The sequence below is a fragment of the Meleagris gallopavo genome, chromosome 8 (assembly GCF_905368555.1).
Source record: "Meleagris gallopavo chromosome 8, MGAL_WU_HG_1.1, whole genome shotgun sequence".
NCBI classification, from domain to species: domain Eukaryota; kingdom Metazoa; phylum Chordata; class Aves; order Galliformes; family Phasianidae; genus Meleagris; species Meleagris gallopavo.
In genome coordinates this window covers 5,302,922-5,317,688 of record NC_139411.1, presented here as the reverse complement: position 1 = coordinate 5,317,688, position 14,767 = coordinate 5,302,922, and the positions used below count along the sequence as shown (strand labels likewise).

The 14,767-nt window shown below is 49.0% G+C and overlaps 1 protein-coding gene across 2 annotated transcripts; it reads left to right on the top strand.

Annotated features, from left to right (window-relative positions):
- The first annotated feature begins 747 nt into the window (after positions 1-747).
- Positions 748-13,941, top strand: SNCG (synuclein gamma). 2 transcript variants are annotated; one of them, XR_014884707.1, is made up of 7 exons: positions 748-886; positions 1,278-6,964; positions 8,901-8,942; positions 9,649-9,776; positions 12,502-12,664; positions 12,865-12,939; positions 13,561-13,941. XR_014884707.1 is itself a non-coding variant. In XM_010714181.4 (5 exons), the coding sequence occupies exons 1-5, from the start codon at positions 6,844-6,846 to the stop codon at positions 13,579-13,581; spliced, it is 387 nt and encodes a 128-aa protein (XP_010712483.1). In that variant the 5' UTR covers positions 6,126-6,843; the 3' UTR covers positions 13,582-13,941. The 2 variants fall into 2 exon arrangements, 1 of the variants encoding a protein (XP_010712483.1); XM_010714181.4 differs by lacking the exons at positions 748-886; positions 12,502-12,664 and having other exon boundaries at positions 6,126-6,964.
- The last annotated feature ends 826 nt before the right edge of the window (positions 13,942-14,767 follow it).

Here is a 14,767-nt window from a genome sequence, read left to right as displayed (position 1 = left end):
CGGCTTTTATCAGCTGCCTTCTCCCTCAGGCACAGGAAAAGGATGTTAGCTTTAAAGGAAAGGAAGAGAAAAGAAAGGAAAGAAAATACTGAGTGGTGTAACAGACACTCATGGTGCCAGAAAATACCACAGAGCTGCTTGCAAACGTTTACTTCTCCAGTTGAGTGTCTGAAATGCCCTGGCTTGCTCAGTTTTGGTACCTGCAACCTATTGTGGTCATTAACATCTTTGGAGTAAGTTCACAGTGGGGAAAAAAAGATATTATGGACATCCATTTTTGTGTGGCCTCCACAGAATTCTATGCATCTTACTCCATTCCCAGAAAAAGCTGCTACTTTTTGGTTTGCTTGCTGTCATACAGCAGAGTGCATTTCTTTCCTCCCTGCCTCACAGTATGATGCACTCTGGCATCTTTAAGAATAAAATTAGAGTGGCATTATGCTTCCTGACAAAGCAGGTGTGGGTTCTGGTACAGGAGTGCTGGAGCATGTCTGAGAGTGATTGATGAGAAGCGCGGCCAAAGGCTCAGTCCGTCCTGCGGGCTATTAAATGTAAAGCTTTTCTGGAGTTGTTCCAATGTCTGCTGAAAAATAAAACAGATAAAATCTCTCTAGGATTTTGGAAGGCCTTATTATTGAGGACTTGGCTCTCCTTGTCATAGGTTAGATCTAGAGTCCCCTCCTGCTTCCTCTGTGCATAATGGAAGAACCCAGAAATGCATGGAGACGCCCTTAATGTCTCACAGCTGACACTGCTGGGCAAGGGCACGGACAGGAGCAAGGCAGGGAGAGATTCCTGTCTTTCTAAGGACAAAACCTGCTCCTGCTGCTGCAGTCACTTCTCCAGGGAGATGAAATCACAGACTCTGGACTTAAGACTGAAAAAAGTAAGCAACTTCCCTCTGTTCCTTCCTGCTGCCTTTATTACCTAATTGCACGCATCCTGCTAGAGCACAAGCTCATGTTGGTGTGTGCATATCTTATGTGCTGTTTTTCACATGCAAATGGGAGTTTCTTATAAGTAACTGGATATGACCTAAGCACTGTGTTTGTTTACTTAGGATAGCCCATTGTAGGGAAGGAACTGAAATGAACGGGAGGCAAAACAAATAACAGGTGTAAAACCTGAACTGCTGTAGGATGATGACTTGCAGAACGGTGGTTTTGTGCTGCAGAAGATGAAGATACCCCGTTTGTGACCCATTTTCAAACCCTTCGGTCCTGTCTTTCAGCATGAGCTTTTCCACTTAATCACCCATGGCATCTTTCTTCTTCCAGAATGTGCTGTCTCCAAAGCAGTGAGGCAACGCTTCTCTGCCACCCCAAATGAGACATCTGCTGCTCCTCTTGTGTGCCCTGCAGACTGCTCAGCCATTGCCAGGTTAATCATTTAATGTGACTTTTGAGTAGCAGTTATGAAAAACATGAAAGTATTGATCGTGCTGGGGACTGACATCTCTGTCCTTGGGTGGGTGTAGCATAGACATTGCCGTGGATACATCTAGGGTGTGAATTATTCAAAGGACCCTCCTTATTAGACAACACTAAGAAAGATTTCTGTTGAATTATTAACTGCTGTGGCTTAGGATCCCTGAATAACACATTCAGATTTTACTATTTGTTCATAACAGTTGCTGGGCTATGACGTAAGTTTTCTGGCTTAACTTCTGTAGGGGAGTGGATATGAGGAGTACCTGCATAGGAACAAAATACGTCTCAACTTTGCCCATTTTTTGATCTGGTGCTGCGGCATAGAACCATGGTAAACAGACACATAAGATCATTTTCCATAACTATTTGCTCTTTGCTTTCTGAGGACAGTCTTTTCCAGGAGAAATCTCCAGATGATGAGAAAGACAAGCGTGCACCAGTAGATGCCTATTCCATATTCAACTACCTGCTTTACTGGAAGCTTGGTATACTTTGCAGAGCTGGGTTCCACTGCTAGAGTGAAAGAAATAGGTAAGATAAAAAAAAATTAAACTATAATTTGGAAGATGTTTTGGCATTAGAGAATGCTCAGTAAGTGACATGGTAGTTCAGTTCAGAGGCATTGGGAGCTGCCCGGAGAAGTTTCCAGCAGCCCTCAGATCAGCTAAGAAAAACAGAGTTGCTCTGTGTTTTGGCATCTAAATTTGACAGGCAAGATACCTGGTTTGTTCCTCCTGTCTTGGTCTCCAGTTGTTATTTCTTCCTTTCCTGTGCTCTTATTTGTGGAATTAATTTTCCCAACATTTCTTAGAAATATTTCGATCCACTTTCAGTCTTAGAATCATAGAATCACTGAGGTTGGAGAAGACCTCTAAGATCATCATGTCCAGCCTTCGATCCATCCCCACAATGCCCACTAACGACGTCCCTCAGTGCCACTCCTCCTCATTTATTGAATGTCTCCAGAGACAGTAATTCCAACACCTCCCTGGACAGCAGGTGCCAATGCATCACCAGTTACTCCAGACTCATCCATGTACCCCATGAACTTTGTGATAACTGTCGCGACTACTCTTGCCTTGTCTGCTAATTGTAACTCTTTACACTAAGCACAGCCCTTAACCCTCTCCCACCGTTCCTGTCCTGAGAGGCCAGCATCCCATTTGCACCTCCAAACGGCCAAGATGTCAAACATCAGCATTGCCTTCTGGAGAACCCACAGAAGAGGAAAATCCCATTTTTCCTCTTGGTAACTCTCTATTCTGCTCAGAGGACAAACCCTTGAGGCCGCAACCTGACAGAAGGCAGAACCAGCAGGTAAGCAGTGCCAAACATCATGCTGGAGAGATGGCTTGTGTTCACTTGGAAAGCAATTGTGCTGGTGATGCCTGGCAGCTTCCCTCTGGAGAAGAAGCAGCTAGAAATTAAATCTTCAATTTCAATTCAGATTATTTTTTCTTCTGCATCTTCCCAGATTCATTGCTACTCTGTAATGCTCTTAAGTCAATATTTTAATTTCAGAATCCGAATATTTAAAAATGGGGAAAAAAAAAAACAAAAAAACCTGTCCTGGGGAAAAAAAAAACAGGCTTGAAAAGCCCAGAAAAACTGGAATTGTTTTAATAAGCATAAGTTGCCTCGGACTCATTTATTCCAGCCTGAAACCTCTGGAGCAGACTGAATAATTGAATGGATTTTCTGTCTGTGAAGATGAACAGGACAGTTTGTTGATATCTTCCCAGCAAGGGGGGGGGAGCCGCTGGGCAGCCACCACTGCCTTCAGGTTTGGAAAATGCTGCCTCATCCTCTGCCCACCCTCGTGCCCCAGCGATGCTACCTCCACAGGCAGGCTGGGAAGCTGGGCTTTGGTGGTCTGCCCTCAGGGGAGGAAGCCACATTCTTGCTGAGCGTGTGTTTATCATTCTGCTTGGAGCCCATCAGTGGTGCTCAGCAGCAGAAATCCACCACCAAAGCCGGCTGCAGGCCATCCTGCCGGCTGCTGTGTATGTGCCTTCTGAAGGCTCCTCTGCCAGCCTTACCAGAGGAAATCTCCCATTAGCCACGCAGACCTGTGCCCGAGGTGAGAGTCCTCGCTGTGTGCCTGGAGGATGGCAGGCGGAGCAGCTTCTTTTCTTTCAAGCATGAAAATGAGCGATCTGAGACAGTTCTGCGTTCTGAAGTATTCATAAACAGAGAGAGGATTTCTGTTTATAGAGAGCAAGGTCTGATCCTGTTATTGTTAGCATTATTCTCCCTGCTAAAACTTCCCAAACAAAGGATATGCACCAGCCACAAAGCAGCCCATCTTTCAGACGTCATATGCCTCCCAAATACGTCAAGAGATGACCAAACCCCATTTCTTTCCAGCAGTGAGATGTCTGTGACAGCTGATGGCCAGCAGCCCGAGCTCATGGCTGAGGACAAGGTTAAGGTGCTGTGTGCACAGTAATTGGCAATGCGGAGAGCCGGAGGGAAGAGAGAATAATTAATTGAAATCCTGTTTCAGTCTGTTGTAGTCACAAAGAAAAAAAAATGGGCAGAAGGGGACAGGGAGTCTTGTTTTTGATTTTCTTTTGCATTCCTTGATTTCCTTTGTGTCTGCTTTAGGGAACAGCAGGCTTGAGTTAGACCTGTCTTGTACATATTGCAGAGTCACTGTGGGAGAGCACACACACTGCAGCCATCAGCCATGGGGAGGGGTGGAGGGCCTGGCTTAGTGGCTTCTCCTGTGCATCCCAGGGCATCTGAGGGATCAAAAAGGGCTGCCAGCAGGCCAGCTGCCAGGCCAGCCTTGGCCCCCTGATCTGCCCTTTGGAGGAACAAGTCTGTTCCTCGTTAAGGTGTTGTATCTACTGCAAGGGGAAAATTCTTCTTCAGGCACAGACCTCACCCACTGTCAAGTTCCCCTGAGGCAGGACTGGCATCAAATGAGCACTAGATCCTCAGCTTAGAGTAGGAGGGTACAGATGCCATGAGGTGGCTAACATTCAAGAGCTCTTATTGATTCTTGCCCTACGTAGGTCATTTACAACGTTGTCTTGAGTCCAGAGCTTTCCTAAAAGGGTTTCAAGGTAAAACAATGTCTGTGCAAACTGCTGGCTGTCTTGGGAAGGATCCAGCGAGCTTTAAATGCCTCTTGTGACTTCTGTCTGAAGGTCACTGGGAGGGGAGAGCACAGGAAAGGAGTATCCCTCTTGAGCACCGGTTGATGCACTCGAGTGATGACTCATCTCCCACACTGCAGGATGGCTTGATGCTCCTTGCATTTGTTAACTTGTACAACAATGCAAAATATGCAGCATTTAATTACACGAGTTCCGATGACAGGACAATAGCTCAACAAAATCAAAGAATGCTTCTCACAGCCTTCTCAGGCTGGATGTTCCCACAAAGTGCCTGGAAAACCCTCTGCTCTGCCTTAGTGCTCTTTGAAAGCGTTGAGGAGAAGTAAATTGGCCCCAGTTGGTCAATTTCATTTTTTACCAAATGCAGTAAAAACCTGGCACCTGCCCTGTGCCTAATGGAACCATATGCCATACTCAGCCTCCTGCAGTATGATGCAGGAGGGCACACACGTTTCACATTTGTGAACACTGGGCCCTGTGGGTTGTGAGCAGTCACCTGCCAAAAGGATGTTCAGAAGGATGGAAAGAAAAGCTGTTCTTTCCTCAGTGTTATGGCAGTCTAGAACAGTGAGAGCACTTATAATATTTAGCATGCTGTGACGGCCTTTCTTTGAATACTGCACTTTTTTTTTTTTTTTGGACTAACAATCGATACATTTTGTAGCCTGTAAGAGATTTAGCTCTTCTACATTCAAATGGGAATTTGTGGTTCATTTATTGGCAAGGAGAACCACTGGTGAGGAAAAGACTAATAAATCTTTATCTTATTTTCCACATCAACAGCCTTGCCATTATTTCAGCATGGAGTAAGAAAACACTTCCCAAACTCACATAAATCTGCTGACTTCAGCAGTAAGAGGGCAGGCTGTGTACTGCCCATGCCATGGCTGCAGCCTTGGAGCTTCCCTCTCTGCGTGCCTGGTGCACAGGGGCGGCCGCAGTAGGCTGGGTTGATGCACACAGGGATACTTCATGGCTTCCCCAGGTAGGGCACCAGAAACAAAACACTACTGTGTTGTACCAGCACTTGTTTCTGTTGGGTTCCAGTTTGGGAGCAGCAGAAAAGCTGATCTGGGCCACTTAGGGTCTATTCTAGAAAGAATCGAACTCAAGGTAAATTACTAAGCACATCCAGATGTGATTAATAATCTGTGTTTCAATACTTTTTCCTGGAGAGGCATTGAGGCCAGGTGGGTCATCAGCTCAAGGCTTCCACCATAAGTCCTCCCACCGACATCCTTCTGCAGTGGCTCAGCCCGGAAACAAATAGAAGCGAGATTTCCCCTACAGCCATCGTGTTTTTAACCATTCTCATAAAATCGGAGAATGGCCTGGGTTGAAAAGAACCACAATACTCATCTAGTTCCAACCCCCCTGCTATGTGCAGGGATGCCAACCACCAGACCAGGCTGCCCAGAGCCACATCCAGCCTGGCCTTGAATGCCTCAGGGATAGGGCATCCACAGCCTCCTTGGGCAGCCTGTTGCAGTGCCTCACCACCCTCTGTGTGAAAAACTTCCTCCTAATATCTAACCTAAACCTCCCCTGGCTCAGTTTAAAGCTATTATGATGGGGTGTGTAGTCAAGCCCACACTGTGATTTGTACTTGATGCTGGGGGAGACCACCTTCAGACATGGCTGTTGGGCTTTCCAGCTCCCTGTCCTTGGGCACCAAGCGCTATCTGCTCCCCTTCTCAGTCAGTGCTTATGAGAAACCACATTCTTGTTACTGCTTTGTGTGGGATGCATTCTGTTTACAGCTGACCCAGAGAGCTGTCCCTTTCGGATTTATTACCAGCACTTCACATGCGTTTCTTCTCCCGGAGACCCTGAGGAGCTTGCAGCTCTGGGCAGAGGCGCTTTCAGGAACTCAGCTCTTTGGATAAAACATCTCCTCTTCACTTGAGAGCATCCTTCAGCGAGAGCAGTGCAGCGCCTTTTAAAAGCTTTCTCTACCTGGAGGATTTCCAGAAAGTCTCTTACGTACCTCTGTCCTCCTCCTCTCCCCCTCCCTCCTTAAATCTTACCAGGCAGATCCATATCATTAATATTTCAGTACCAGCTGTATGCAGGCATTGGCTACTCTGCAGCGCACTTAATCAATAAGAGCCAGAGAAGGCTGCAAGGTTTGTCTCATCATCCTCCTCCAGCAGAGGAACCGGAGCAGACACAGAGCCTGGCAGGGGAGGCAAGATCTAACAAGGGCAGGGTCGCTGACTTCAGGACCCCTCCCAAGGAGCCGCTTGCTGCTAACCTGCATCCAGCTGCTACCCTGGGCAGCCAGAAGGATGGATGTCTTTAAGAAAGGGTTTTCCATTGCTAAAGAAGGTGTGGTGGCTGCTGCAGAAAAGACCAAGCAGGGAGTGACAGAGGCTGCGGAGAAGACTAAAGAAGGTGTGATGTACGTAGGTAAGAGAGCTGTTTTCAATTTGCTTCTGAGCGTGGACTGCTACATAAATTGTCTCTGAGAAAGTCTGGTGACACTGTTGTGTGGCAGAGCTGAGGAGTGAATGGTGGGAGGTCTGGGTGATGCCCCTGGCACAGAGCTGCATAATCGTAGGATGCTGCAGCCATCTCATGCCTCAGTTTCCCCAGCTGGGAGCCAGGCATAGAACCTGCTGCTGCCTGGGGACATGGCAGTAGTGTGGTGCGGAGCAGCGGGTGTGTGACTGGCAGGTCTGTGCTGAGTGCTGGGTCCCTGCATGGTGCAGTTCGCCCTCCCCCCACTGCCATCCCGCTGCACCCAGGTGTGAGGAGTGTGCTGGCCAGCCCATGCCAGCAGCTCACCATGTCAGGAGTGGGGCTGGAGGATACACCTGTACCCACAAACACACCCTTTGATTGTGAAATCCTTCTCTGTTTCATTGCCTATATGCACATCAGTCTCACTTCACTAGAGCTACTCACATTCATTGTGCCCCATGGGCAGGTTCTGAGAAACAGCACGACTCCTGCCTGGCCCAGAAATCCTTCAGTTACCATCATGTCTCAAACCCTCTCTGCTCAAGGTCACCTCCAATACCTGATTCCTGCACTGTCTGGTGCATGAGAGTACATGTCGGGATGGTCAGATGCTCCAGGTACCATCCATCTGCAGGGTCTGCTTCCATGTCCTGCTCACCCTGGTGCCAACAGTAGCATCTGGCATAGCTTTCCTGTCCTCAAGATGCTGGGGGGTCGGGCAGTGGGAAAGTGAGCAGGCTCCTCTGTTACCGTACCCACAGCTGCTGTGTTTAAAACAGCTATATTGGCAATAGCTGTGAGTGTAGAGACAAATTTAAATTGGAGATGAAATTTATGTGCAGCAGCCCTGGTTATGTCTTCATCCTGAATTTTTAAACGCTCAGCTCATGGCATGCTGCAAATGAACGCACGTAGCAGCTCACATTTCAGTTTGAAGCTGACTCACAAGCAAAAGGCACATAGCATCCCTGTATGTAATTGAGGCAGCCGCAAGAGCCTGGAAATGGCTGTGTGAGCCAGCCTGTGGTGTTGCTCCTGCTCCCTGCTCTGAGTGATGTTAGGAAGGAAACTTCCAAATCTGTGTACTGAATTCCTCGCATCTCCTTTGGGCAGTGCTCCGCATCTCCATGCTCTTGACCTGGTTTTCATTTTCTCCTGGCTGTGGGGCGAGATGCATAGCCTGCCCAGGAGATTTGAGCTCCTTACTATGGTTTCTAAAGGCTTTACAACTCAAATCGTGAAATGAGGACCGAGCAGAGGCGGAGACGACGAGAGGTTTGGTACAGCCCCAGTTCTGCCCTGCCACACGCTCTGCGCTGGGTCTTTCAGGGACACGAGGAGCTCAGACGGGCACCCAGCAGCCGCGGAGCGATGAGCGCAAGGCGGCGCAGCGGCGCGGACGGCTCTGACGCAGCAGACGCGGCTGCCGGGCGGGGCCGGGCTGAGTCAGCGGGCGCGGCCGCGGGGCTGGGCCCGTTCCGGGCTGCTTGTGCGGGGCGTTTCCTCTGCAGGGCGGCTCCGAGCCGCCGGCCGTGCCATCCCGTGCAGCGGAACGCGGCCCTGGCGGAGGCTGAAAACGGAGTTTGCGCTCGTGCCACAACGAGACGCGCCTCTGCTCTGCGCGCACTTTATCGTGCGCAACGCACGCACGTGGAGGTGTTCAAGGCCGGGTTGGATGGGGCCCCGGGCAGCCTGGTGTAGTATTAAATGTGGAAGTCGGTGGCCCTGCCTGTGATGGGGAGATTCGTGATCCTTGAGGTCCCTTCCAACCCAAGCCATTCTGTGATTGCCTCCAGTCAACTCTTTTTTTCATTTGGGAAATACAATTTATTTATGCTCGAACACTGATGGACAGCTTGTTCCTTCTTGTTCCCTCTCACAGGTACCAAAACCAAGGAAGGCGTAGTGCAGAGCGTGACCTCAGGTAAGCGCACCGCCCTGAGGGAGATGCAGATACCTGTCCTGTATTGCACAGCCCCATCGCTTCTGCCGAGTGGGGGATCCCCAGGGAATATGCGGGTCTGTGTGACCATCCATTCAGTGAACAGAGGAGCAATGGTTTGGATCTGACACTTGCAGTGCTCTTGGATGAGAGCAGGTCAAAAACAACCAGCAGATGTTACCTGGCAGACACAGCTGGTTTACAGCAGTTGTGCATTTCACAGAGACGAGCTTCCCAACATGCATGCCTGCACCAGTCCTGCTGGGCACAGCTGTGACCTGGGTAACTCCTGCTGGTCACAGGGGACCCTTCTGGGAGCCCCAAGCAGCTCTGCCTTGCAAGGAGAGCAACAAATACTTTCTTTGACCAGTTCCGTGACCAAATTACTGTTTTCTACCAGCTGCATTACATCAGACAGAACAAATGAAGAGTGCCTGTGGAGAGGCACACACAGCCTGCAGCACAAATACCTCATTTGCTTGACTGTCTCTTAGTATCTTACACTGAGTTTTTCAGTCTCCAATCGCACATGAAGGCTGAGTGGCTTAAGTGCTTGCGTTCCTCTGAGCAGCATTTCAGATGCTAGGCAAATTTTCTCCCTTGTCTCACTGCAACCATCTTATTGTGCCTTGCTTTAGCAGCCTCTGACAGCAGTGAGTTGACTGACTTTCTGTTGTTGAAATCCCAGTTGCTGAGAAGACCAAGGAGCAGGCCAATGTGGTGGGAGAGGCAGTGGTAGCCAGCGTGAACACAGTGGCCAACAAGACAGTAGAAGGAGCAGAGACCATCGTGGCCACTACAGGAGTTATAAAAAAGGTACGTTTGTGCCTTTGGTGGCCTGCAGGACAGAGCTTGTCTTTGGATTATGTTTTAAATATCTGCAACTGCTTACAATTGGTTTCACAGCAGGAAGCTCTGAGCTGGTTCAAGTGTGGAACTGAGGGCTGTGTGCCAGAGCAGGACAGTTCCTCAGGGAAGGCTTGTCTGCCTGTTAGACAGGACACTTACCAAGGGATAATGAGCAGTAGCAGCTTGCGTGTGAGGCTGGCTGGGGGTCTGGTGTGGGCAGCTTCTTGATGAGCCCGCTTGTTTTTACCCTCTTTTGAGAGTTGTGGTGAACAGCACTGGTAGTGAGGCAAGCCAGGTTATTCACAGAACACCCAAACCCAGAATCAAAGCTAAGCGAGGCCGGCCAAAATGGGTTTAATTGTTCAGACAGTTTGCTGATGAATTTCCTGGCCTGAAAGCAAACCCATTGTGATGTGAAACAAAACTTCCACACACCGCATAAATCCTGAGAAAATAGCCCAACAAAAGTGGTTCTGAGTGACGCAAAACGTCCCCCTGAAAGCACGCAGAGAGGGCTCACACAGGAGAAGTGCTGAGCCCTGGGGATACGGTTAATCTCTGTTGTGCCAGGGAATGGTGGTGAGGCTGCAGGTATGCATGCGGTTGTCCCAATAGGCAGGGAGTGATGAGCCCTGAGTACCTTTGTGTGACCTAGACAGGAGAGGGAAGGACTGGCTGGCAGCACGAACCTGCTGCACTGACAGTGAGCTGCTGGTTTGGCCAGGAAATAGGGGCTGGGCAGCAGCAGAGCTCTGTTTGCTAATGGAAATGTGGCCAGGGACTGCCCCTCACAGCACTGGGCTCTGTAGTGTGTTTTAGAGGCCTGCTGGAAAAAAGGAAACCTTTTGACAGTGTGTGAAGGGTCTGTCTGTTTGGGAGGAGGTTTTTAAGGGTATTTTAGTTAAAAGATAACACACTCTTTCTGATTCGCACATTCTTTCTGATTCGCAAAGGAACAAGAACCATCAATACTGGGTTTTGTCCACAGCTCTGCACCCATCTCAGTGCCTGCAGTGGGCAGTGAGGATTCCAGTGAGACTGCCACCCATTGAGCATCCCCATCTCAGATGAGGATTGATTTTTTTTTTGTTTGTTTGCATGACACAGCAGAAAATCTGCTGCATTGCAGACACGGCGTGGCTGGGAACAAGCACGTGTGCATACACACACACTGAACCTCCCTGGGGGCAAGAGAGGGTTCCCCAGCGGTTCATGCTTCCCCATGGCTCTCCCTCCACCTCGACCGTCCCTACGTTTCCCTCCCATTTCTGTATGGCTCAGTTGTCAGCTTATCTCAGCACATCAGTTCTGACTGCTTTCTGTCTCGCCCCACAGAGCATGTCAGCAGGCGTCAGTCACTTGTGAGTGCTGAGCAGTCCCCTTGCTCCTCCCTGCACTGGGCCCAGCACACTTGTGCTGTGTCAGTGCTGTGGCTTTCCTAATAGCTGCACATTCAGAGTAGGAACAGTGTGTGTACACGGCCTTCATTCTGCTCAGATGAAGATGGTTGCACCAAAGGAACAAAAAGGTCATATACAGGAATCTTCCATAGTGTACGTATTCTGTATGAATATGTATACAAAATCCTGTAACTTCTGAGTTCAGCCACTGTGTGTCTCTCTTCTCAAGCCAAAAGATTCAAAAGATTCAGAATAGAAGAAAACAGCCCTTAGCAATCTAAATGAAAGGTTGTTTGGTTTTTTGTTGTTGTTGTTCTAAGTACTTTTGCTAAGACAGGATATTTCTGAGGAGAAAAAGATCTGTCTGCTTGCCGTTGAAGAACAGCGGTGCTGACTTGTTGCTCTGTGGTTGTATCATGCCTTTCCCTTAGACTCTTTTACCCCTTTTAATGAGAGGATGAATGCGATGAATGCTGACAGGCACTGCCCTGCAACCCAAGGTGGGCACCCATCAATTTCTGCTCCTTAGCCACAGCACAGACCCTTCCCTAGCGTGTTCCCCCAGCCCATCACCCAGACCCCATCCTGCTGGTGCCTGCCTGTGCCTGCTGTTCTGGGCCGGGTGGGAGCGCGTGAGAAAGCGGTAGCCAGAAGAACTCCTCAGCACAGGTTGACATCTCTCCATCCTGTGATTGTGCTGGTTCCTGCCGCTGCTGCTCGGGAAAACTCTCAGGGAGCACGGTTGCTTCCGTTTCTATAAATAGAGGTGAGTCACCATTACCCTGCTGCAGTGCGGTCTTGGCAATGCACAGCTGAACAGACACAACAAGCAGCCCAAGTTCTGAGTGGGGGATGTGCCCACCCCACTCCTTTGGGTGCAGCTTCCTGAGCACAGATCAGCCTCCCTGTATTTACTCATTGACAGAAGGCAGCGAAGTGACCCAAGCAGCATTATGATGTCCCCCAGCAGCCTTAGCTCCCACTTTGTTGGGTTATTGGTATCCATCATGCGTGTGGTTTTATGTCATCAGATCACCTGGGCTCCAAGCTAAACAAGCCCAGTTCCCTCAACCTTTCCTCACAGGAGAGGTGCAGCAGCCCTCTGATCATCTTCATGGCCCTCCTCTGGACCCGCTCCAAGAGCTCTGTGTCTTGTGTTGGGGGCCCCCAGCCTGGACACGGTACTCCAGATGGGGCCTCACAAGAGCCGAGTAGAGAGGAGCCAAGTCAGAGGATGTGGCAGTAATTATCCCAGCTAATGATGCAACGCAAATGAAGGGCACATTTCCTAGGGAAGAAGCCCCACTGTGCTTGTCGTGAGGAGCATCCACAGATGGACTGATGGTTCTCAGAAGGCTGGGGACAGTGCCTGACGCTGCGATAGATGCTGTTTCTGTGCTGTTGTATGCATCCGTCTCCCCTAGGAGCCACATGGAGACAGCAGCCTGCAGCAGGGTGGGTGCTCAGAGTGAGTCACAATTGTGTTTGATCTCAGACACACGAAAGAAAATGCCAGATAAAGAACAAGATTGACCAGATGCTAAACACGGTGTTCTGTTTGTTTGTGTAACTATGGGGTTGCTGTGCGCGGCCTGCTCAGCCTGTCCCAGGCGGGTGATGGCAGCCGAGGCCAACGTCTCCCTTGTGCCTTGCAGGAGGACCTGGCTCCGCAGCAGCCGGCGGCTGAGGGAGAGCCAGCTGCACCAGGGAGCACAGAAGGTGGCGGAGAGGTAAGGCTGTGCTGAGCTCTGCTCCCTGCCATCCCCACCGTAGCTATTCTGCGGGGCTGGGTTTCCCTCTGTGCTATGGTGACCGTAGGCTTGCTGCACGTGAAGCCCATCGGCATTCCCATTCTCATCAGTTGTTTGGTAAAGCTCAGAGGTTCTCCGTGTTTTGCTGCTTCCTTTATCAGGACCAGGAGGTTGCCATGAGTGGTAGACTTTTGAGATTGTCAGCTGCTGCTTCATTTTGGCTTATTTTGGAACATGAACACACACAGAATAACTGATGTCTTCCTTTGGTTTCCTCAATCACATGGACTAGCTTTTCCCTGTTCTCAACCAGAGTTTAGAAGAATGAACACAAGTTAGATTCTGCCAAATTTAAGCTATTTATTTTATTTTATTTTTTAACCTACTGTTGCTACAATGCCCTCTTAAAGCCAAATGCCAGCTTTGGGTCCCATCTCAGCCCTTGAACAAGGGCAGTGGAGCTCTCATTGCCCAAATGGACAGACAGTCTCCTGGTGCTCTGTCCTTTACTGGCTCAGCCTGAAGAATTATGCTCCTAGTATCGCTTATATACGTTTTGTCAAAATGTGTAACTGTTTTCCTGTCTTACTTCTCTCACAGGGTGAAAATGAAGGCAATTAATCAACTTCTGTCTCAAAAGTTGGAATCCCAAGGGCATACATGGAAATACTAGCTGACACTGCAGCAGGGACAGCCTGCACTCAGCACTGTAGTCTTTCACTCACCTCATTAATCTTAATATACAACGTAAGTCAGCTCCTGGTTGTAAAGAGAGGGTGACACTGTACTGGGGGCTCCCCCCCCAACTCCCCCACGTCCTTCGTGGCTTCCTGACCCCCAGCTTTGCGTGTTCTGGTGCTCCGGTTTGTTTTAGTGGGCTCACTGATCCATGGCTCATGTCCACCACCACTGGCACTTGGGGTCTCTAGGTATTGTGGAGTTTATTTTTTATTTTAACTAATAAAAAAAGTGTTTGAACAAGTTTTTTCTTATGTCAGTTTAATTTGCGTGGTTTAGATATTGGTCCTGCCAAGCTGAGGAGCTCTTCCCATGCAAACATGCCATTAAAATACAGGAGGCATCTCTAGACCATAAGGGCCTTAGTAATGGCATCAGTGAGGGAAATAATGAAAACTTGATATTTCTGAAGGCGGTGGTACGGATAGGCCAGCTGTCTGTCTGTCAGGGTTGAAAAAATAGAGACTTTTGCTTCTGAAGTAAATAGAATATTAAGTAAATAGAAGCTATTCACTTTTTAAGAATGTCCTTGTGTTTAAGAGGTTGCATGTGAGGGGAAATTGGAAAAAAATGAGCTTTTATAAAGGAATGTGAAAGTCATATGGAGCTCAGCTGGCATTTGTTGTTTGCTGTGCACCCTGCACCCAGCAGAGCATGAAAGAAGACATCTCCTGATGTCTTTGAGTATGTAATGACGGAAACATGATGGGCACAAACTGGTGAGATCTGACGTGTGTGACTGCAGGTCCAGGCAGGAGGGCTGTGGCGAGGTGGGTCTAGTGGCATGTTTCAGAGCAGAACTCATGGTTGAAAAAAGATTTTAAAATGCGTCAATCTGTATAAATCTAAAAATGCTGGGTTATTCACTGACAGGCAGAGCACCCCTGGATTCAAGAAAAGCCAGCGTGAACTGCAGGGATTGGGCTGCTTGAAATCAGAATACCAGCATTCATTGAGGTGCATAATGATGGAGCTGCTGGAGGTATTGCAGGAGAGACTTGCTGTAGCATGAAAGGGTGTAGCAAGTGAGGTATCGGCCTCTCTCACTTATTAGCTCTACATATAAGAC